The 22,817-nt window shown below is 43.5% G+C and overlaps 3 protein-coding genes across 11 annotated transcripts in view; 1 reads left to right on the top strand and 2 right to left on the bottom strand.

The window, feature by feature from the left end:
- Positions 1–9: 9 nt before the first annotated feature.
- Positions 10–3,848, bottom strand: LOC108238975 (ras and Rab interactor 1). 3 transcript variants are annotated; one of them, XM_017421382.3, is made up of 6 exons: positions 3,698–3,848; positions 2,488–2,691; positions 2,283–2,397; positions 2,048–2,120; positions 1,871–1,962; positions 10–1,331 (listed from the first exon to the last, which is right to left on the bottom strand). In XM_017421382.3, exons 2-6 carry the CDS (start codon positions 2,689–2,691, stop codon positions 202–204), a joined length of 1,614 nt encoding a protein of 537 aa, XP_017276871.1. In that variant the 5' UTR covers positions 3,698–3,848; the 3' UTR covers positions 10–201. The 3 variants fall into 3 exon arrangements, with proteins under 3 accessions (XP_017276871.1, XP_024862798.1, XP_024862797.1); XM_025007030.2 differs by having other exon boundaries at positions 3,744–3,844; XM_025007029.2 differs by lacking the exon at positions 3,698–3,848 and adding an exon at positions 3,532–3,688.
- A 644-nt stretch (positions 3,849–4,492) lies between these two features.
- On the top strand, positions 4,493–13,135 carry rbm14a (RNA binding motif protein 14a). 3 transcript variants are annotated; one of them, XM_017421401.3, is made up of 9 exons: positions 4,493–4,587; positions 5,340–5,516; positions 7,533–7,717; positions 7,815–7,997; positions 8,540–8,649; positions 8,842–9,114; positions 9,233–9,456; positions 9,649–10,065; positions 12,309–13,135. In XM_017421401.3, the coding sequence occupies exons 2-9, from the start codon at positions 5,359–5,361 to the stop codon at positions 12,310–12,312; spliced, it is 1,554 nt and encodes a 517-aa protein (XP_017276890.1). In that variant the 5' UTR covers positions 4,493–4,587; positions 5,340–5,358; the 3' UTR covers positions 12,313–13,135. The 3 variants fall into 3 exon arrangements, with proteins under 3 accessions (XP_017276890.1, XP_017276889.1, XP_024862806.1); XM_017421400.3 differs by having other exon boundaries at positions 9,649–13,135; XM_025007038.2 differs by lacking the exon at positions 4,493–4,587 and adding an exon at positions 4,648–4,668 and having other exon boundaries at positions 9,649–13,135.
- Positions 13,136–15,434: 2,299 nt separating this feature from the next.
- Positions 15,435–22,817, bottom strand: part of LOC108238961 (phosphatidylinositol-binding clathrin assembly protein) — a 27,152-nt gene continuing 19,769 nt past the window's right edge. For 3 of the 5 annotated variants that reach the window (XM_037979162.1, XM_017421357.3, XM_017421359.3), the window contains 10 exons: positions 22,045–22,147; positions 21,340–21,473; positions 21,072–21,169; positions 20,802–20,915; positions 20,656–20,686; positions 20,393–20,534; positions 18,526–18,549; positions 18,220–18,276; positions 18,004–18,123; positions 15,435–17,448 (listed from right to left, as the gene is read on the bottom strand). In XM_037979162.1, the coding sequence (XP_037835090.1) occupies positions 17,434–17,448; positions 18,004–18,123; positions 18,220–18,276; positions 18,526–18,549; positions 20,393–20,534; positions 20,656–20,686; positions 20,802–20,915; positions 21,072–21,169; positions 21,340–21,473; positions 22,045–22,147 (838 nt within the window). In that variant the 3' untranslated portion in view covers positions 15,435–17,433. The remainder of the gene's footprint in view (positions 17,449–18,003; positions 18,124–18,219; positions 18,277–18,525; positions 18,550–20,392; positions 20,535–20,655; positions 20,687–20,801; positions 20,916–21,071; positions 21,170–21,339; positions 21,474–22,044; positions 22,148–22,817) is intronic. The other 2 variants (XM_037979161.1, XM_025007020.2) reach the window with 1 other exon arrangement.

Genomic DNA, 22,817 nt, shown 5'->3' with positions numbered 1-22,817 from the left:
AGTTGTGCATCCACTGATTACCTTTGAGTCTGATTTTTGATTTAGCATTTAGTTTTTTTTTTTTTTTTAAAGGTCTGGATGGTGATGTTTGGTATTTTATTCAACAATACTGCTTGTTTATTTGACCTTTTGGTGCAAAAGTGAAGTTTTATTCTGAGGTAAAACGATACTGGAAACACCTAAATGTCTACAATTAAATTCCTATACATTTCTCTCGTTCGCCGAAAGGAGAGAAGTTCCCCCTGCTTCCTCGTCCTCGCGTTCTTCAAGAGATGCGGCGCTCAGCTGCGACGCCACGCTTTCTTCCTCATTCAGATCCTCCTCCTCCTCCTCTTCCTGATTTCTGTCTGTGAGCGGTTCCTCCTCCTCCTCCTCTGATTCCCGCTCTGCTCCTGAAGGAGCAGCAGGCGTGCAGCAGGGCGGTTCTGTCAGTGGGGAGGGGGAGGAGGAGACGGGGGAGAGGGAGGGAGAGATGCTGGGCGAGTGGTTTGGTGAGAGGGACGACAGGACTTTAGGGGATAAAGATGGAGACTGGTAAGGGGAGAGGGATGGAGAGGCAGACGGGGAATTATGAGCGGAGAGCGACTGAGAGGATTTGGGGAAAAGAGGAGGTGCCATGGGAGAAACGGAGGGGGAGTGGTAAGGAGAGAGGGAGTGGGAGTTGGTCACTGGAGGAGTCATGTATTCATCTAGAAGATCCTCCTTTATCGCTGGAAGCTGAGCTGAGGCGTCTTCCTCCTCGACTCCTGCTGTGCTGCGGTCCTCCTCCTGCACCTCAAACAGGAAGTGAGGAGTTCCCGATGGGGCCTCCTGTTTCTGAGGCTGGGAGTCGTCAGCTGCGGCCGCGCTGGGCTGAGCGCCTCCTTTCCCCGCCTTCTGGCCCTTGCACCTCCCTCTGGTTTTTGGCATGAGAGGCGGAGGAGGTGGCGGCGCGAGCGGAGGCGAAAGCAGGGTCAGCGTCTCCGTGGAAACCCGAACCTTGAGGCTGCGTTTGAACATGCGCCGCCTGCACAGGGCGTTCTGGGACTGCAGGAAGAGCGGGTTGATGAAGCAGAGTGCCCCCTGGCCGGCGCCGCAGTCCAGCTCGCGGGGGCTGCGCGTCGTGATCGGGCAGAACTCGTGGAACAGCGTGGGACTTTGGTCGGGTTTTTTCTCGCCGGTGTCTGATTCGGGCGCGGCCGGAGGACGGCTGTCTGAGTCCGGATGGGGAGGGGAATCTGGCAGGGGCGGAGGTGAAACGGATGTGGCAACATCTGGCTTCTTGTCCTGGTCTTTCCTGGGCTTGGGCGCTTCTCGTGGCCCTCGGACGTTTAGGTGGGAACTCCAGAACTCTGCAGAACAAACAGAAAGTCATCACCGTGCTAACACCTTCAGGCCTAGCCTTTCATGCTAGAGTACGGTCATCTCACATGATGATGGAGCTTGAGCCGTTTTGGACAAATCTCAAAAATATAATCTCCCAATATCACAAGATGTCACACTCGGAGTGTGTGTTGTGAATCACTCAGCTGCTACATCAAGCTTTAGATCATTATTCGTAAAACTGACAAAGTTAACGGCCATTTTTGGGTTTGCTAATGTCCATTTGTGGACGTACATCCAGTGATTATTTTCTGCTAGTTTCATTAAAAATCTGTCCTGAGGTTCATGAGATATTTTGGTAACACCTTCGCCCCTCAGCTGGCGGGCGATAATGAAACTTGTTAAGTACACTGCGCACATTTTATTTTCCCCCCTTCTACGTGTTGGGAGGTCATTTTCAAACGCATAGTATATGAGTGAGTCACGTCCACAACTCCCTTCTGTAAAGCCTGAGGTAATTAAAGTTTAGGTTACAAAACGTGCTGTGGAGAAAGAATAACTCACGCACCTATCCCCATGTGAGAGATGGACTCCAGTTGCTTGTGCGAGGAAGCTTTAGCGATGGCTTCAGGGAGCTCCAGGGGGAAAGGCAGCACATCTCTGATGAGGAAACAACAATACTGAAATAAGAATTGAGAACAACTAATGTAATAAAAAACAACATACAGAAAAACCCCTTTTTTACCTGCTGACACAGTAAAAGGAAACGAGCCTTGGGAGATCTGGAAAGCTGATGGCTGAAGACTCCAGAGACAGAGCTGGTTTTTAAAAGATTTAAATAATATTAAAGATGCTGATCTGTTTTTAAAGGGTCGTGTTTCTGGTCTGCATCAACCAGGCAAGACAGCTAAGGCAAGAAAAGAGGAGAATTGTGCCAGACGTGGTAAATATGAGTAAAAACTGGTAAAATAAGCTCTTACTGGACTGTTCCTCCCTGATGCCAAACTGCTGGACGAAGGACGGCACGCTGTCATCCGCCAAACGAACACACAGCACTTTCCTTTGGGACGTGCGGGACTTCCTCACCAGGAACGTCTGCGGGACGACACAGATGTTTACAAACACGGAGGCGGGCACGTGTGTGTCCACTCGAAAGAAGACGGGAGCCGTCTGTGCGTTCCTGACCCCGGGAGGCTCTCTCTGCAGGATGTGCAGCGCGGTGGCAGGGTTGATCGACAGCTGGAGCCAGACGGGAAGCGTCAGCAGGAGGCGGTCCAGCACGCTGATGCTCCTCAGGGACCCCCGTCCCCGCTGAGGACAGGGCAGCTTGCGTTGGCACGGCTTGGGGGGCTCCGGGAAGTCATACAGAGGCTCTTCCTGCTGCGCCATCTAAAACACACACAAACACCAGTAGTGACGGGATCACAGCGATGCAAGTGGTGCTTTACGCGTCTCAGTCAGGGAGACGCGGGTGAGACGGCTGCAGAGACACACACCTGCAGAGCAAATCTGCCTGGATTTGGACAGCAAGTCCAGACTTGGTAAGCTGCTGCAGCTAAGATGGAGCTTAAATGAAATGGCAACCTTTACGAGGCAGGGCTTTAAATCGGAGACACCCAGATGCCACATCGTGACGTAAAGAACAGGACGAGAGCGGACGCACTTTCTGTCAGAACGCACTGTAAATGCTGAAGAAGCTGAAACTCGGCTGGTAAAAGCTAAAAAGAGGCAAAACAGTGATTAAGTTAAAAAAAAAATAGAACAAGCGCTACCCAAAATTACCAGTGTGGTAGCTAAAGGCTAAACGTGGCAAAACCTCAAAGTAGCAAAAGGCTAGCTAAAAGCTAACTGCTGCAAAAGGCATAGTAGCTAAAACCTAAAAACAGCTGAAGAAGACAAAAATAAAGCAATTATGCTGAAGCAGATTTTAATCATATATATACATTTTTGAAAGAATTGAGAAGATGTCCATGTATTCCTATAGGAGAAATGTTTGTAAATAAAGTTAAATATTTCCAAAAGTATAAAAGTTAACAAAAAGCAGAAGTCACAGCAGCCATCTCCTGAATGAGCTGAAGGTTTTGGTTTATGATTGGCTGAAATATGCATTAGTAGATTCAGTCAGACTGAAAAGAAAACAAGAAAACAACAGTGTGAATGTTGACTCGGCTTTCAGACAACGTGTCACAAATAAATTAGTCTTCATATTTATTCTGCAATCACACTAACCTCATTCCAACATCTTCCTGGGTGTGCAACATGCATTCCTAAAACGTCTTCCTCTTAAAAACACGTTGCTCACAATCTCCCTGCTCCACTTCTCCCATTTATAGCCACTCTTCTCGACCGATTCGGTTCTCATTGTGTTTATTTATTTATTTTTTTGTTTGGTTACCTTCTTGTTCCCAGTTCCTTTTATTTTTTATCCCCTCCGGGCCCACCTCATATTCCGTCTTCTTGCTCCTGCTTCACAGCCGAGAAAAGTTCACTTCTTTTCCTCCACTCCGGCCTGTCGTGACGTGCGTTCAGGGAGCTGCACACGTCTTTCTGTGGCTCCTCCCTCCTGCTCACCTGATCGCACCTGGAGACGAATGTCAGCCTGAGGCTTGCGCGTGTCTGGTGCAAACATAAAAACAAAGCGGAGTAATTAAAATAAAAGGCATTTACGCATTTAAAAGTGGGGGAAATAATTAAATTATAGTCGAGAACCTGTGGGACAAACAGCATTTTTTTTACTATGCGTGACTGCATGTGCCAACGAGGTGAAACAGCGCCCCCTGTCGGCCAACCGGAGCAAAAACGAGAAACATAGCGGGTGTTATGTCGAAAAAAGACACCCCTGTCGAGAGAGGCATCGCCGACACGGAGAGCACATTTATGGTCTTTGTTCGCCAATAAATTAAAAATAAGAAGTGACAAACGGATTTGTGTTGTTAAGTAACCTTAAAAGATTATCTGCGACTGGATAAACAACCCCTATTTTTTAGTAAAAACAGGCAGATCGACAAAATTCGTAACAAAATGCCCGGGGGTGCATTGCAGCCTAACCTGCCATAACAAAAATATTACGTATACATTTAAATTAGTATATTAGACATAACCGTGTCCTCGGGGGTACTAAAAATGACAATTATGTTAGTCACTTTTCGATTCAATTTAATATAGGTGAACAAAACTAAGCCCTATATACGACCGGGGTGCTTTACACAGCCGGGGCGCTTTTTTCGGCACTACACCGGAGCCGGATGTGAGGTTTGAAATACGCTAGCTTCAGGACCGCGTTAGGTAAGTCGTCTGTGTAACATGTTGGCCCGATTAAACACTTCCCCCTCCTTTTATTACACATCCGAAAACGCGATAGTGTTCGTGAGTATGCCCACTTTCACCTCGCTGTACCCGAAGAGCTTTAGCTTTGACAGAAATGCGCAGCCACGTTCATAAAACCGCAGCGGTTGGCCTCAAGTTAGCTAGCCTTGCTAACGCTAGCATTGTTAGCGTTGGACAAGATGGCTAGAGTTTCTAAGCCCACTATTAGGTCGTTAGTTTGAACTTATACTCCCTGCATGGCATGGTATTGTTTTATTTGTATGCTTTTTGTTAGAGGTTAACTAACATTGGACCGGTCACACGAACCGGTCTAATCCGAACTCCGTTTTTTTTTTTTTTTTTTTTGCGTCAACTTGAACCTGAAGTAAACCACTTCAGATAATTACTTGAAAAGATCGATAAACACTGTTTTTTTTTTTTTTTTTTTTTTACACCGCGAAAGTTAACGGTCATGTTAGCTCGATTAAGTCGTCTGTACGTCTGTACATTAATGCCATTTGTTTTAATAAATAACACAATGTTATTTCAGCTGCATCTTATAGATTTATTTGAAAAATATCAAACTAAAAGAAAATATGGTAATGAGTTCAAAACGTGCCATTACTTGTCATTAATTATTCGGGCTAACTTTAACATTCGTGGCTAGCTTGTTAGCTAAATGTGCTTGTTTCCTGAATTCTGTTTCCTGAATTTATTTATTTATTTTGCAGATGTCTGGTTGATACAGAGATGAGCGACAACGTGAAGTTGTTTGTGGGGAACCTTCCTTTAGATGCAACCCAAGAAGAGCTGAACAAACTTTTTTCTCCTTATGGAGAGATCAACACATGCTCTTTGCTCAGACAGTACGCTTTTGTTACCCTGAAGGGAGAGGGGGCAGCAGACAGGTACACAGCCGTCTACTCCTCCGGTTGTTCCTGATTAAATGGATCAGTGTTCTTCCTGTCTTAGAGATCACTTCAAACGGGTGGAAGTGTACACGCAGATCAATATGAACCCAGATTTACAGATTAGGCTGACATTTTGTTTTGGGTTAACTAAACTCCAGGCCTCGAGGCTCCACTGTCCTAGAAGTTTTTGGGGTTTTTTTTCTGCTCCAACACACTTGATTCAAACGGTTTAATCACCTCCTCACCGAATCATCAAGTTCTCCAGCAGCATGTCCACAAGTCGTCCATTTAAAGCAGGTGTTTTAAAGCAAGGACATCTAAAACATGCAGGAGAGCTGCCCCTCAAGGAATGGAGTTTGACACGTTTTAGTCTCGTTAAAGCTAGATATTTGACTTTATGAGGTTCCAACCGTTTGATAGCTTTGAGCAAAGATGCCATGGTTTCACAGTATTTAAGTAAAATTTTTAAAATTATTTTTTTGCTTTGCTTAAAAAAAAAGCGCTATTATTGCTTCTGCCACCAAAATATTGCATCACATATTGCTTAATAATGATTAATATATAGATAAATAATAATACAATAACCTTAAAGCCATAATACCTGATTATTTTGTATATGTGTATTATTTATGGTAAAAATAACCACTACCAATATGTAAGTAACTAATTCACTACCAAAAGTTAACCGTATAATAAATGAGTGAACATTAGCAGAGTCATGTTTTGTTGCCAACACATTAAAGCAAAAGTTGGGGATAAGATCACATACATTGAGCTGTGAGCTGAGAGATTTCAAACTCCAATGGGAGAATTTCTGTAAAGTAGAAGGCTTGGAATATTTTTTTTCTAAAGGTAATTTTTTCACAAAATCCCTGCTGAGTTTGAGTTGTGTTAAAAACAGTCCTTTAATGATGTTGGAACTGTGTTAAAAGCATAAAAAATAAATTCAAATCATTGAAAGTTTGTATCTATTATGGTATTAAAATATTTAATTTTAATTCGCAGATACAAAATAAGGAGAACAGAGTACATGAATGTGTTTAAAGTCAGTGTTAGCTGCACTCAGAACAGATTTTATACCAATTAGTGATTAGCACTTCTGTCCTAACATTTTTATTCATGAGGCTGTTTGAGATCAAGGCTGAAATTTAAATTTAATTACAAGTTAAACAAATAAAAATAAGTTTTGTCTCTGGTAAAAGGTATTAAAACCACAGGAACACAGCAAATCGGTGATCACTCCACTTCTGGAGCTCATATTTGTGATATCATGCAGATATTTACTTTTAGCAGTTTTTAGGCTTCTATCAGCACCTTGCCTTTTTCTGATGCTAAAACCAGTTTGTTTTGCTGCTATTTTACTTATAAATTCCGTTTTTTAAAAAAAAGTCTCACTCAGCCTTTTGGTCTTTCAGACATTACAAACCAAAGCAAATATTCAGGTTGTAAGGTAACATTAGTCTTTCTCTGGTACCGCTTCATTGTTTTCACCGGCTGCCTGTACTTATTCTTGTTGACTGAGCCAGCGTCTTGGGGGAGAATAGAGCAGCTGACGTTGCTGTTGTGACTTCACGGAGCTGCAGACTCTGACGTCCTTCTCAAAGCAACATTACCTCGACTACATTAGTCATCAGAGACGTCTTGTGCTGTGTTCAGGAAATTTACATCGGTTCTGTTAGGCTTTGAGCTTCAGTAAGGAGAAATGAGTCTTTTAAACTAAAGATAGAATTGCCTTATCCAGAAACAATGGATTTTATTTGAGTAACTATTATATAAACAGCAAAATATAGGTGTTTATTCAAAATGGGGAAATATTTTTTCAAAAAGCTCATATAAGTGCAAACAGACACAAACATGGTGATTCACCATTTATAAAGTAATGTGGAAAATGTTTTATTCAACACAGAAGTATTGAGATAAATTCCACAAAGGCATGTTTTATTAATGACTGAAATATGAGCTTTTGTTTGTTGTTTCTGATGTTTAAAAAGGTTCTCTCTCTCGCTCTCACAGGGCCATACGGCATCTCGATGGCAAAGAGTACAGAGGCAGACCCCTGGTGGTTGAAGAGTCCCGCGCCCGCCCGCCCAACTCCATAAAAGTGTTTGTAGGGAACATCAGTGCAACATGTTCAGCCGATGACCTGCACGGGCTGTTCTCCACCTTTGGACGAGTTTTAGACTGCGATAAAGTCAAAGGTGAGGCGCAGATCAGCATCGGTAGAAGATGTGACGTTTTCTCTGCATCTCTTACGTCTGAACAGCCAATAAGCTTACCTTTCTGCTGCGTTTACAGCCAGGTTGTGCTCAAATGTCGGCTACGCGTTTGTGCACATGGAGAGGAAGGAGGAAGCCCTGGCAGCCATCGAGGCGCTCAATGGGACCCTGTTTAAGGGGCGACCGCTGGCTGTGGAGCTTTCTAAGGCTCAACCTTTGATCAATCAGCTCGCATCAGCGGGAGGTTCAGCGTCCCCTGCAGGTACCCGAGCCAACCCTCTGTTTATTCAATTAAACATTAAAACTAGTTCACTTTAAACCTCTATCAGTTTTGTACAAACCTACAATGAAGTTGTTGCCAAATAATTTACAGAAGTTTTTTTGGGGGGTTCGGATTATTGATGCGGATCACTTCACTGAAGCAGATGGGAATCACAGTTATGGAATAATCTGGATGATGATAAAAATTATTTGACTATTCACTAATTTAGGAAGCTTTTTAAAGACAAAATGATAAGTTATATATAAATTGAATATTAATATTTAAGACTGATGTTTGCAGTTGATTTTGTATTTTATTAATGAATGAATGCTTATGAAAGCATGACTTATAATTTGTTAAAAGGTTATATAAGATTCTTCTGCCTGCTTCCTTTTCACTCAGTTGTATGTGATTTTATCGAGCTCTTAGATGTTTGTGTCTATCGATTAATGGTCATCTGTCAGATTGGATGAGTGGAATAACAACAAAAAGGTATTTATGTTTGCAGCCACTCATATCTGATCTCCCCTCTGTGCTTGCAGGCGGCAAAGAGGGTCTTCTTCCTCGACCTCCTCCATCTTTAGAGCATCACCAGAGTCAGGCAGCTGTTCTAGCTGCTGCTGCTGCCGCCGCTGCTGGTCTACCCATACAGGTAATTAGACTTTCCTACAGAACATTTACTAAATCCTAACCACGAGCTTTAACAGGCATCAGTAGATAAACCCCAACAACTTATTAAACTGATGTAGCATTTATTGAACATGTTTTCATTATAGGTTTTGATTGACACCTTTTAGATTCCAGTTTCCTGCTGCCGTTTTAAAGCGCTCCCTTTTCTCTGCAGGTCCAACAAAGTGTCCATAACTCATTTTACAACACAACCACCTTTGACCCCACCTACGCTGCTCTGAAAGGCATCACAAGCGCTAAAGGGGCAGATGGCGTCATATACGGTGCGCTCGCAAGCCAAGTGTACGGATCTGTGGCCGACCAGGTGTACCAAGAAATGGCCAATCACAGCGCTCCTGCCCCCGTCGAGGAGGGAGATCAGTCCACACCAGATCCAACTACGCTGTTTGAGGCAGCAAGAGCCAAGTTCTTCCAGGAAGGACAAAAGGTGCGTTTCGCCTAAATACACACAGTGCCCCACATCTCTAAGGGCTGCATTTATTTATTTATCTGAAAAGTAGTTTAGAGTAGCTTTAACCAAAAGCCCTCCGTCTTTTGACGCACAGGTTCTGGCAGAGCAGCAGGCAGGAAGAAAGGCAGCAGCCTCCGAGAACGAGCGAGACCGCAGCCCGATTCGAGGAAATCGCGCTCCCCTGCTTCCCGACCCTGTCCCAGGTTCCTTTGCTCAGATGCGGTCCAAACGACGCGCCCTGCTGCCGACACCACCTGGAGTACCCGAAGAGCCCGCGGAAGCCACTGCCACAGCTGAAGGCTCAGATCCTGTTTCAAGGTACGCGTGGATGGAGGCAAAAAATGTGGATATTTTTACTCTTTAGGTCACTACACAGTAAACACTAGTAATAAATACTTAAAGGTTAAATCATTAGGTGATTAAATGTTTTTATAACTTTGATTTTAATCTCTAAATTCTTTTCTTTTTGCTTCTGTTTTACATATTCCTCCACTTGGACGCGCCCTCCAGGTCGTACTCAGAATACTACCAACAAATGCATCAGTATCAGCAATACCAGCAGTACCAGGAACAGTATCAGTACCTGCAGTATGCCTACACAAATCCTCCTCCGCCACCTCCTCCACCTCCACCGGCTACAGCACAGACACAAGCTGGCACCGCGGCCCCTGCCCCCCCGGGGACGTACACGGCCCCACCGACGTACACCACGTCGGAACCCTACGCCGCCCCGGGGACGTACGACGCTCCGGGAAGCTACGGCGTCTCGTCGGCGGGCTACAACGCTTCGTCTGGGAGTTACGATGCCTCCGCAGGAAGCTACGACGCCTCCGCAGGATATGACACATCTGCAAGCTACGGGGCATCAGGAGCATATGATTCATCCGGAGCTTACCCGGCAGCGGAAAACTACTCTACATCTACACCGTATGAGCAGACACCCGCACACGGGCAACCCATGCCCCAGCGTCACGATTACCCTTACCACACGCCAGAGCCCCCTTATCGATAGTCAGTCCCACCCCCCACACACTCCTTACACACTTCTCATGTGTGTGCTCGTGCATACGTATTTACATAAAGAGGAAAATTTCGGTAGGTTGCAAGGTTGTAATTTGGACATGCTTTAAAGCATCACTTCCTTTCTCTGACTCGGCTAATCCGGCCGCCTGCGAGTTAGCAGGGTTATCAGACAAGTGGATTGAATTGGATCATTGTTCGACACTCAAAGTTTCTGTTAGACGTTGTTGTGGCTCGGCTGGTTTCTTGTTGAATGTTGACACTTTAACATTGCCTGGGTTAGGGTTAAAGGTTAGATATTAGTTTGCTTCTGGATTAAGGCCTTTTATATACTCTACTAAAGTCCCCCCTTTTTTCCCCCTCCAGCTCAAACGTGCAGTCTTACCTTCTTTTTGATACTTTTCGATCGCCACTGATTATTTTACTTGGTATTTACTCGGGTTACTTTAGAGGCTGCAGCATTTGACTAACTCGTAGGTCAGAGTAGACAAAAAGTAAACTGTCAACACCACCTAAAACTAAAACCTCAGGGTACGCTGAGCAACTTTCTGAAGCTTCACAGACGGGTAATATTTCTGAAACATTCGTCGTAGCACTTTTGATTGGAGCTTCTGTTTCCGTTCAGCCGAAGTGCCGCGCGGCCCCGCCTTTTCGTGGAGTATGTAAGAGGCCTTCAGGGACTCCACTTGCAGCGGCTCTTCCTGTAGCAGCCTGTTGGTACGTTCAGAACGTGTGCTCGAAAAGGAAAGACGACATGTGGGGATCGGCGCGACTCCAGGCGGTGCGGTTGACCTGGGTTTTGTAGAAATCAAACACTTTGACTGCAAAAATGGCGGCGTGGTTTCTGTCTTCGCCGCCGTAGGTCTGAACGTTCCTGTTGGAGCTGAAGTGCTGCCATCTGATCGGCTCAGTGAGGAGAGCAACTCGGGAGTATAAGTTCAGCTCAGTGAGGCAGTTCGGTTAATTTTTAAGTGAGCTTTGACCGGTTTTGCGTTTAAAGCTTGAAGTTTGAACTTTGTGCGACTTTGAAAGTGGAGTAGAACTGTGGAGCCTGTTTTCAGATGAAATGATCAAATTGGCTGTTTCCCCTTATTAGGTAATTTGATACAATTAGTTTATTCTTACTTGGCCCTGACTTTGTTTTTTCTTTCAGTGTCTGATTGATTTTCTTCGCTTGAACGTCAGAGCAGTTTTTTGTTTTTTTTTTGAAAACATTTAGTTTCTTTTATGTTGAGCCTTTTATCAGAACATTGATTGAGGAGCAAAAAGGAGAAGAAAAAAAGTTGAATACTTTTACATTATTGTACAGTTTTAGACATTACCCACTTCTCTGATGAAGATGTTCTTGTTGGGTTTGTACATATGTGAATCTGAAGAGGCAGGATTAATGTCAGCGAATATGGGATCCACGGTTTTCACAGAATTTGAGCATTATTAATAGTTTAAAATCCATTTTTGTTTTTTCAAATTTTCTCTCAAACTTTTCATTATTTGGGCATTTGTTGGCATGCCTTCATTTCTATGGGGCACATTAGGGATTTGGGGGAAGATTCATTTTGGTACTTGTGTAAATACTTGAACCCCTTTTTGTTTAAAAGCGTAATGCCGGCCGATATTTGGTAACATTATTGACTGTTTAGTACGAAGATGAGGCGGTTGTAGAGCTGACGTTGTCGGGCAGAGTTGCTGTTCGACTCTTCAGTGACAAACACCCCTGACAGAGCTGATCTCCATGATGTAGGGTTGCAGCTTACATCCAGGTTGGTTTTTCTCCAGTAGCAGAATATCCGAGCACACCTTAATTTGACCCACGCTTAGGATTCTGGGCCTTTTCTGGATTTAGGTCACAGCTCGACAACGCCACACTTTACATCGAGGTGTGTTTTTATCCGTTCCTAGGTGAAAGCAGCACACCCTTGAGTCCAGCCGACTCTCCTGACTCTCGGTAGATGTGCAGATGTGACCGCATCCCACATTACTCGACCCCCGTTTCACACCGTGCACACGAACTGCTAGTGTTGATAGGTTCAAATGACACACAGCGAGCCTACATTTCCACACTGTTCCACCTTCTCCATGTGAACTGTCAGTTGCATGCCTTGTTGTTGCTGCCGCTCCAGCCACCTTCTTCCTCTTGCTGATTATTGCAGCTAGAGTGGGAGGGAGCCAAACTGAGCCCTTGCCCTGGACGTACGCCGCACGCAGCTGTAGAGTGGGATGGGGGAAACAGCAGCGTTAGGCCTGAAAGTGCTGTGGACGATGGGGTGTCTCCCCACTAAGGTAAACACTCAGACCACACACTCCTGCCCCTCCCTGAAACACGCGTACACACTCACTGGCACACATTTTACAGTACAGGAACACTTCACGTGCATACCTGTTATCCCTTGCCTTGTCTTCGGGGTTTTCATTTGTCAAGATTTTAGATTTCTGGAAATGTACCCTCCTGTCCTTTGTACTGGGAGATCACGTTCTTCCTGCTTTTGGTTTCCCCCTGCTCACTTTCCTCCAAGCATACTCTGCTCATACATTCCTGCTGCCAGCTCGACAAGTTTCCGTACAATCCTTCGAGGACGTCTGTACCGTCTGTAATCTCCACGCTTTCAGCAGATACGTTGTTCTTAGCACAACCCGTCACTTAAAGAGTACCAGACAATCACAGCCAGAGGCAGATTCGGGACGTTCAGGTTGGATGGGTTACTTTAGTTTATGTTAAATCGACCCTGCGGCCACTTCGGGGTTAGGTGCCTTGATGAAGAGCGCACTGGTCGACCCCTGATCTCAGAGTTGAATAACCTGGCACGGGATCGGTTGCTGGTTCAACTCTCGACTCTCCTACTCCCCAAAGTCAATTTTTTTTGATGCCACATTCAACCTGTGTGAATGACGGTGAACACATACTACCATGTTTTAAATTACGTTTTGTCCTTTTTGTTCTTTGACATGTTTAATTATCAATAAATGAATTTCAATCAAACTCCATCTTGTGTGTGTGAATATTTAGCTTAAAGGAAAATAGTGGCAGCCACACCAAATAACTCAGAGCTCAGCGTCTGATGTTTTTATTCCAATTTCTTAAAAATAACATCAATTTAAGCCTTTTTAAATAAAAAACTATTTAACAATCCAAACTAGATGATAAACCAATCGCTTTAATGTTTAAAAAAAAAATATATAATGAACTCAAGTTGAAGCTATGAGACACTCCCTGCAAAAAAGAGTTGGTCATGGATACCACTGAGTTTCAGGTCCTCGACAACAATGAACATTTACAGATTGACACCAGAGGACGAGTGTGGCGGGTGACGTATACACAGATGGTATGCTGAGGTAATCGGATGAGGAGGATTATGGGTGTAAGTCGACAGAGTTTGAAAACTTGGGACAAAATGCTCCGATCGTGGACTTCATGGGATGAAAATTCGCCAGTTTCTGAAAAACGCAACACAGGTTTCCAGCAGCCAGAGCGGTTTCTGAAGAGGTGAGTGCAACTTATTTCCCCTCCTCTAACAGGTTTATGAGTATCTACAAAGATGTGTTCAGTCTTCTGTAAGACGGTTTACTTCCTGGTTTCCTGACCCTTTACGTTAAATTGAGCTTTTCCCTGCAGCTTAGCGTGTTTGATTGGCTTTCAAAGCTGCAGCATTAGTATTAAACGTTGCTCACGTATTTGCCTAGATGTGAAATAAAAGTATATTCTGCTACAAAAACGCACTGAACACGGGAACGCTAAAACCTGCTCGTTTCACCTGTTTAGTGGGTTAAGAACTGCCTGATGTCAAGTGTTTCTGACCTGCCTTGCCTTAATTGTTAAAAGCAAAGCCGGGTCTTTCCTGTGAAATGAAACCTGGTGTTAGAAAACCACTTTGCGCTTCAGAGGACGACTGGAAACTGGGAAGTGGTGGTGAGAGACGGGACGACCAGGCAAACACTTTTAAGAACACCACACCAAACACATGTTACAGTACTCTGAATGACGACCCCTCGTGACGCTGCTGGCTTCGGATGAGAAAGGAGCAAGCATTCAAACACGCATTGAAAATAGCAATGCTTTAATAAAGAGCGGTTTGTTTGTTTTTTTTACAAGACTGCAATGTCTAGCTAGTTCTGTGATAACCGACATTGACATTCATGGTGTTTTACGGAGCTGCAGTGAAAGTAACTGAGTTTGAAGTTTGATGGGTTGCAGGTTGCATTGATCCATGCGAGGCAGCCTTCAAACAGTTAGGTACTACATCGTAAAACAGCTTAGGATGAATGTCAATGAACGTTCATGTCAAGAGGTAAGTCAAAAATAAAACAAACAAAACAATAGATAAATTAAAATCTCATGGAAAAATTTCCATAACATTTTCCAAACACACCGGTAAGAGTGAGTTCACACTATGGTCATGCTGTTACCGGGCACACTAGCCAATAAAAAGACGACACTTAATCATGCAAAAGAGACCGTTTCTTTGTCTTTAGAAAATAAAAGAACAAAACTAAAATCCTTGGAGTTCTGATAGCATCCATCCGTAGTGAATTGAATAAGAAGCTGCGCTTTGATGGTGACTTTGGTGCAAAAAAATGTTCCTGTTCTGAAGAGGACAGACCCTGTCCTGCCCTCTTCCTTGATGAAGACACTCTTGGTATTGACCAGTTGTGATACTTTACCCATGATTAACCCCCCCCACCCACTTCCACCTTGAGATGGACACAAACACTGACCCCCCCTGCCCACCCCAACCACCCACCCATCCCTGGATGATGACACCGTCAAATTACAACCATTCAAACACAGATACAGCAATAAATTGTCCCATGTACAGGAAGTCATCCAGTGGGGCTTTGATCACTTTACAGAGGGAGAAACGTCTAAAAACACAGAAACAGCATTGCCTATATACAAAAGGGACACAGTAACAGCCAGAGGTCGGCCTGGGATGGGATCGAGTTGTGTTGTAGCACTGAAGAGCTCAATGAAGGAAGCTTTCAGCTGAAGGAGAAAGACAAACCTCTGGAACAAGAAGTAATGGAGAGGGAAGCAACAGCTGAACTCTTACTTAAACGGTAATTCTAGGGCAAAACCTCAGTGTCTGCCTGCTTGATGATTTCTAACACAGGTCTCTTGGTAGCAGTGGAGTCTCAGCTGCAGAGAGAGTAGTGTCGGTTTAGCCTCGGTTACATTTCAAACAATCTGCAATGCAAGGTTTGAACTGTCAAATTTAGCTAGAAATCCCCATCTCATGCAGCTTCAGTTTGTAGAGGTTTGCCTCAGACTCACTTAGAGCTTCTTTTGTTTTTTTGTATTTCTCAGTCGGTGATTGATCCTTAAGCCACCTTAAGTTGATGTGTTGTACAGAGTTGGACACTGTCACAAAAACACTCGATGCTAAAGTTTCGTACACGCTACCAACTCGCTTAGAGACCTTCCAGCTCTAACCGAGGAACATGATCCTGTTAATCTCTATGCGAAGGCATGTGCACACAAACACACACATACAGTACATGTACATAGAACAGACACAATCAATAGAAAACGACTTCATCCCCAATCAATTATTGCCCCTTTCGACTGTACATCCCAGCAATGATTTTAAGGTTTTTGTGCAGCAGAGCATTGTCCCTTCTTTGAAGGTTTGTGCTATATGTGTGTGTGTGTGTGTGTGTGTGTGTGTGTGTGTGTGTGTGTGTATATCATTGGACTGTGGGTCTGACTTGACCTTGGATCTGCTAGAAAATCCACATTAACATTTAATGCCTCATTAAGGCTCCTTGTCTCAGGCTGTCTGAGTTGATCTGTATGCTGTCACTGCAGGCATTACCAGGGTCATGATTGAAATACATTTCCCTCAGTTGCTTTCTGATGGTCGGGGTGTTCTCTGGACTTCGCTCAATGACCTTTAGCTGTCCTGTCCATGCATCCTAAGACTAGATGGACAAACTTTCTGTGATCCCAGTCTTTTAAAGTCCTCCAGGTAAAGGTCGGATGTGTGCGGTCAGTGCTTGTCCAAAATCCAGTTATTCTGAGACTCGACTAATTTTAGGCAGGAAACTGCCCAGATTTTGATTGCTAGACTGAAAAAAAAAAAAATCAGCTTCCGAATAGATACCCACTTCTCTGTCTAGGTCTTAGTGCATTTTTCAGAGCAGTCCAGGTGTAACAGAAAACAACCGGGGGAAAAAAGAAAAACAAAAAGTATTTTGTACAGAAACATGATGTGGACCACTCAAAAAGTACAACACTACAGCAGAAAGAGCTTCTAAACAGGCTACAGATGGTTGAAAAAGAGTTACTGAGGTTTCACAATATTGCACAGCTGCAGAAGAGGAAACGGAAAAAGGAATACACAGTGTGTACAGCATGTTCCCAAGTAGCAAAGTTAGTGTGAGAGGTGTGTTTACATCCAAATGCGATAGCTGGATCTGGCTCAGTGCTTTCATCAGTTAGTTCCAGTGCAGTAACACATTGGTACCTGGCAACACAGTCAGGACATCAGGTACCAAAAAAATAAAACAGACACATACGCAGTTCACACTCGAGAGTTACGTCCATCTACAATCACACAAGCATTCCCAAAAAATTATTGTTGTACGCATTAAACAACAAACAGACCTCCATAAATAGAAACAATTAGAATGACGCAGCTTTGCCGAAATGTAGAAAAAAAAAAAAGGGGGGGGGGCACGCTCGCACGCATTCAAACCACTTCTGACATCAAGTAAAGGATGACGACCAGGAACCAGTCTCAACAAGATACTAAAATCACCTACACAGAAACACACCCTTGGCAAAAGTTCACGTTGAATAAAGTGCCAGCAAATGATCCAATCAGAGACAGATGTGTCCTCCTGGCTTGATTCAGTCGTGGGACGGAGAGGCGTGGGTAAGCTCTTTTTTTTAAATAAATTAATTATCGGGACAAGGGAGGGGTGGGAGAAGTAGGAAAGAACTTCCATGTAGCTGTCAGCCTTGGCAGCAACAGCACAGCTTTCAGTGCCGTTTTGCAGAGGCGAAACAAACAGGATGGGTCGGACTCCCTCAGAGCCTCTGGTGCCCCGGCTCTGCGCTCTTAGCCACACGGAGAGATGAGAGAAAATCAGAGGGTCAGGTGACATTAAATTGACATCAGCACTTCCATCCATCCCCTGGTCCTCTCTCCTCCCTTTTCTTTCTTCCTCCTGCACTGGATTTGGTTCTGGATTTGCGTTGGCTGTCAGCTCTTTCTCTCCATTTCTATCTCTTGCCTCTTCCCCTTCAGCTTTGCTGCTATGGTTACATCATCATCATCTCTACATGAAGTGCATCTGGAGAAGACATGGGAAGAATCGAGAGTAATTTAGTCCCGACAAAACACCTCTTCGTCCGTTCAGGCATCCACGGAGAGACACGTTCCCCCTGCTGCAATGTCAGGAGAACAGTTCTCACGGGTGGGACTGCTCCTGCTTTTATTCATTTGTCAAAATTTACTTGTTTCTTCAAACATCCACTTAAAATACCTGCTTTGAAACGCTCTTTCCCACACTTTAACATTCTTATTGATTTGGCCAATCTTTTGAACACTTTTAAGCTTTGAATGATTGCATCAGCTGTTTTGTGACACTCGCAAACACAAGGTGTGAATTTAATGAGGTTAGATTTCTGTGGAAAATGTAAATAAAATCAATTCAAATAAATACTCTATAACAAGTGCTGAAATTATGAGGAAGGGGCTGCCAAGGCCGGACTACTTCCACATGTTTCGGCATTGCCTGGTTCGTTTTTTCACCTTGTTTCTTGTCTGAACGCAAAGCGAAATCGGGCAGCTTCTGGGGTTAGTAGACTTTGTTGCGGTTGTACTAACATGCGTGTCTTTGTGATACCTGTGTACCCGGTATGGGTCCAAATGAGTTGGTGGGTCTCAGGACAGGCTGGTTGTACATGACAGGCTGCGGGGGGATCATAGGAACACCCCCCATCTGATGACTCATCTGAGGAGGGAGCTGACCACGGCACAGGTGAAGAAAAAATAAATAAATCAGACTTTATCGTGTGAACAGATTTCTGTATATATGACTGATTCTGAAATGACTCCTCACCATTCCATACACAGGCACTTGGGGTGTCGTCATAGGAAAAGCCACTGGTGCTGGAGCCTGGACATAAAAACCCGTTGGAACGCTGTCTAATCTGTCCTAAAGTCAGTTTGAAACCTAATCTTCATGTTGTTAAATTTATATCTACCTTCTAAATAAACCACATACAAAGACAGAAATGGATTTTGCTGCTAATCCTGAACAACAGAATAGTGTTTAATAAAGATGACTTGATTAACAGTTGGTCATAAACTGAGAGCTGCACAACAAGCAGAATATGATGTTGACTGAAATATTGATTAAACTTACATATCCAGTATAGATCATCCCATTCTGTGGAGAGATGGAGGAAAAAGAAGAAGTGAAATTGACTTCTGAGTTTAAAGCTAAACTTGTTCAGTCTCATGAAATGGTCACAGAAGATAAACCAGACCTTTATCCATTCATCGTGTTAAAATCTACTTTCTATTCAACTTGTGCCCTCGGCTTTCCAAACCATTTCCTGATGAAATGAGCAGTTACAGTTAAGAGGCTATTCAGTCAAAAATTATGAAGATTAAACCAGATTGAATGGAAGAGACATGGAGATGATCAGAGCGGAGCACAAAGGGCATGGATAAAATTAGAGAAATGATGGCGTCCATGATGGTTTTAGGCTCCATCAAGAATTCATTTGGGCCGCTGAAAAAGTGGTAAGTAAAGGTGGTACGAAGCACTCAAGCGTGTCGATGAATAAGGCTGTTCGGCGTGCATATCGTTAACATAAATTCTTGGATCTGGTAAAAGATCTGTCAGTGCAGTAAGATGACACCCAGTTTCCAAACGCTGCAATTCTTATTCATCTGGCCTGAGATTCTATTTAAGATGTAACATAAAAATATGTGAAATGGATATCTAATATCTAAACATCTTTAAAATAGTATCTCAGCCATCAAATCCACTGGATGCCCTGCTGAGATCCAGGGGCTTACACCCATCCAGACCGCATGCAAAACTGGATTTTTTTTCAACATTGTAGCTCATTTTCAGCTTGTAATTTTTCTTTGACCTAATTAGAGTTGTATCTGAAACATGTGACACTAAAAAAAAAAACCAGTCAGTAGTCTAAAGGTGCTGGTTCCAAGCATTGGCCACACCTGAGTATACGAAGAGGGAAAACCCTGGGAACGTCCACGGGCAGATCAGTGTTGTTACACTGGTACACTTCCTGAAACAGGGGCGCCTTTCACAGCAGGTGTCTTTCAGTACGACACCGACCCACCCCCAAGGAAGTTAATCACAATATTATGCTAACTTTTAAAATAACAATTACATACTTTCAGGGAAAATTCTTATCTTTTAGAGCCTTATATATTGAATTGGTCATGTAGGAAATGTTATTATTAGAGAGAGACTGCGCTGACAGCGAACCTTCAGCACAGATAATGTGGACTGATCAGCATCAGGCTACAAGGCTAAACTACTAAGGCACTGTCAATCTTTTGTTTTTCTTTTCAAAATCCAGTAGATTGTGTGTAAGTACTGAGCTAATATTTAGGATTCTAAAATCAAACAAATAAATTGGCCTTCAGCTGCTCCAGTTTTTAAAGATCAGCATCGAACATTAAAAATCCCTAATCGATGTTTCTATAACAAGTCATTATGTTGTCGGTGAGTCTGCTTTTAAATCTCTGAGGGTTAGGTTCATTAAAAAGCAATAATTACATTCAACAGTTATTGGTTGTAAGAGACAGTTTTATCTGATCAAGTGTAAAGTTTAAATGTGAGAAATTCTGGCTCCAAAAACTAAGTTGGCAGTAGTCTAACGCCAAACTCAAGACCTGACTGCGCAGAAGTCGGTGGGTAATGTCATGGCAGCATTCGCCTCTCAGAAGAGTCTATTCAAGATGTTCAACAAGGACGTCACAAACCTTTCTGACCTATGCACCAAATGATCTTTGTGCTTCTAGATGTTCTAAGATGCAGCACCAACATGGAGTGAGCAAATGAACCAAACTGATGCACCAGCTCTGGGTTTAAATGAACCAAACTGACACACAGCTCTGTCTTGTGAATTAGTTTTTCAGGCAGAATCAATGAGGTGGAACTTCATCGTATTGCTGCGGTGCCCCGTGGACTAGATGACACAAACACAAATCATCCAGGCAAACAGCGGCTGCTGAAGCTTTCCAGTTACCATCTGAGGGACGGGCATGGGTGCGGGTGCCATGGGGTGGGTTGCGTGAGTCCAGTTGGGGTTGGTGCACATAGTTTTTGACTGCCAACCGCTTCCTCCTGTTGGCTTTTTCTCTACCAGGTGGTTCCACTGGAGCTCCGGCCTAACGTGCACAAACACACACAGGTGTGGGGAAAATGCAGAACTGTGTCGAAAACAGGCAGACAGAAAAGTAATTCGCTTGTGGCTGTTTTTTTTTTTTTTTTTAAATCAAATGTACTCACTTTTTAGCTGGCGTACCCCCAAACTGCAGGTCTGAGAGAAGAAATAAAAGTAAGGAAACCATCAGTGGACAGGAAACAAGAGAACAAAAACAGGTCAAACAGGAGAGATGACTAATTATTTGGAGAGCGACATGCGGTCTACTCACTGCCAACCAGATTAGCTAATGAAGAGTCCAAATCATTGGGCAGCATTTTCCCAGAGTGCAAAGGGGCTCCTGGACTGTGAATCTGAGTAGGTGGGGATGGCTTCAGCAGGTCACCTGACGTCAAAAAGGTAACCATGGAAACACGCAAGGAGAGAAGAGGGAAAATGAGTCAAGAATATGATGCTACTGGCCATCAACACATACAGCTCTTAGTGTAAGCAAGTGGGAATGTGTGCATGCTCTGTATGTTGTGTGTGTTCAGCATCCTACCTCCCCAGGCATTGTTATTGTTGTGCACAGTGTGTGTGGTCTGGATGGGGGTGAAGTTGGGCTGCAGGGTAAACAGCTCACTGGTCAGGTTTGGCACACTAGGGTAGAAAGAAAATAAGGATTTCTAAGTTATATCTTTAATCTTATTTATAATGGTAGCCAGCCTCTCTGTTTTTTCAGTAAAGAATTCAGGTAGCAGGATGAAATCACAGCATGTCGAAAGCCTTATTTGGCGTTAACGTCGTCTGACTGCAGATGTTGGACTCACTGGTTGTTGATGGGTATGCTCGGTAAGTTGGAGAAGAGATCTGCGGCCCCTACGCTGCTGTTGGCACTGCCCACTGACTGGGTGCTGGGTGAGACGATGGGCGTCTGAATGTCAATCACTTTATGACTGTCCTCCTGCTCAGAAAGCACCAACACAAGATAGATTTACTGGTTTCTTACACACTCATAAAAATGTGGGTTTTCAGTACTCTTGAACAACAATAAAAAAAAGCATGTCTTGGATGTTTCACTGGAAGAAGACTGCTGTAAAGGTTCAGGAGTATTTTGGCTTCCAGTTGCTTTCTCGTCACTGTGGGCCAGCAGCCAGAGTGCTGCAGCGTTAATACACAAGTCTGTTCAACTTTAACAACACTGTGGAGCACAAAGACATCTGACATATAGATTTTTTTCCACACTTTATCACAGTTAAGTGTTTTCTTACAAAAATAAATGAAGATCTAGCATTCCGCGAAGAAATGCCTATTGCAAAGATCATCTTATAGTGAAAAATCTTAAAAATAATGTTACACACAATCACATGCAGTACTGCAAAGTGTGACATGAACTGTTAGTGCTCTGAGTATGTGTTGGGGATGACCCTCAGCTACTACCACAGTAAATTTTCGGCTCAGTACGTGTGAAACTGACTGCGTTTGGAGACATTTTTGTGAACTTGAAAGTTTCAGAAGTAAACTGTAAGCCTTGCCTTGTGTTGCTGCAGCCGGTTGTCCTCTGTCTTGTCATCCATACGGCTGAGAGAGATCCCCGCACTGGAGAGAGACGACACGGCACTGGACAAGGTACTGGATCTGAGACAGAGGAACGTGTTTCTGCTAAACTTTTAGGATTTACAGTGACTCTTTTCTTTCTTTCTTCACACTGTCGCCGCTCTTACTAGAATACATCTAATACATTATGTAACATTTTTATTTTAAAGGCTGAAAATTTGAACATGAACACATTTGAGGAAATGAAGCAAATTATTAAATAAAACTGAAGTGTTTGACTTTCTATATTTTCTTTTAAATCAGTCAGAAGATGGACGCACAAGCTGAAGTTCCTGAGAATAATCAGGATTTATCATCTGAGAACCTCAACTTTCTGTATCAAATTTCATGGTCATCCACTTAAAAACATCTGAGATATTTATGAACGAGGATGACTGACTGATTTTCCCAGTACAGCACCGTTATCGCCTCTAAAAGGTCCAGACAGTAACAGCTGTAGTAATATAAGACATTAAAAAGACAGATTAGAGGTCAGGCAATTGAAAGGCAAATAAATTACCCAGAGTGGGAAAACTGGCATCAGCTGCTGATTGTTTCCAAAGGGCAGTGAACAACTGATGGGCATCGTACATATACAGGTGCTGGTCATAAAATTAGAATATCATGAAAAAGTAGATTGATTTCAGTAATTCCATTTAAAAAGTGAAACTTGTATATTATATTCATACATTACATACAAACTCATATATTT

Source organism: Kryptolebias marmoratus, linkage group LG13 (assembly GCF_001649575.2).
Source record: "Kryptolebias marmoratus isolate JLee-2015 linkage group LG13, ASM164957v2, whole genome shotgun sequence".
NCBI lineage: Eukaryota > Metazoa > Chordata > Actinopteri > Cyprinodontiformes > Rivulidae > Kryptolebias > Kryptolebias marmoratus.
This window is presented reverse-complemented; position numbering and strand designations above follow the sequence as displayed.

What these genes read in the sequence shown, in the direction of transcription:
- LOC108238975 (XM_025007029.2), bottom strand. Translation starts at nt 3,567, where the DNA reads ATGCATGTTGCACACCCAGGAAGATGTTGGAATGAG. An exon ending in CAGGAAGATGTTGGAATGAG is followed by an intron (nt 2,692 to 3,531) that starts GTTAGTGTGATT and finishes TGTGTGTTTTAG; the next exon opens with ATGGCGCAGCAGGAAGAGCC. An exon ending in CATCTCTCACATGGGGATAG is followed by an intron (nt 1,332 to 1,870) that starts GTGCGTGAGTTA and finishes TTTGTTCTGCAG; the next exon opens with AGTTCTGGAGTTCCCACCTA.
- rbm14a (XM_017421400.3), top strand. Translation starts at nt 5,359, where the DNA reads ATGAGCGACAACGTGAAGTTGTTTGTGGGGAACCTTCCTTTAGATGCA. An exon ending in AGGTTCAGCGTCCCCTGCAG is followed by an intron (nt 7,998 to 8,539) that starts GTACCCGAGCCA and finishes CTGTGCTTGCAG; the next exon opens with GCGGCAAAGAGGGTCTTCTT. An exon ending in GGCTCAGATCCTGTTTCAAG is followed by an intron (nt 9,457 to 9,648) that starts GTACGCGTGGAT and finishes CGCGCCCTCCAG; the next exon opens with GTCGTACTCAGAATACTACC.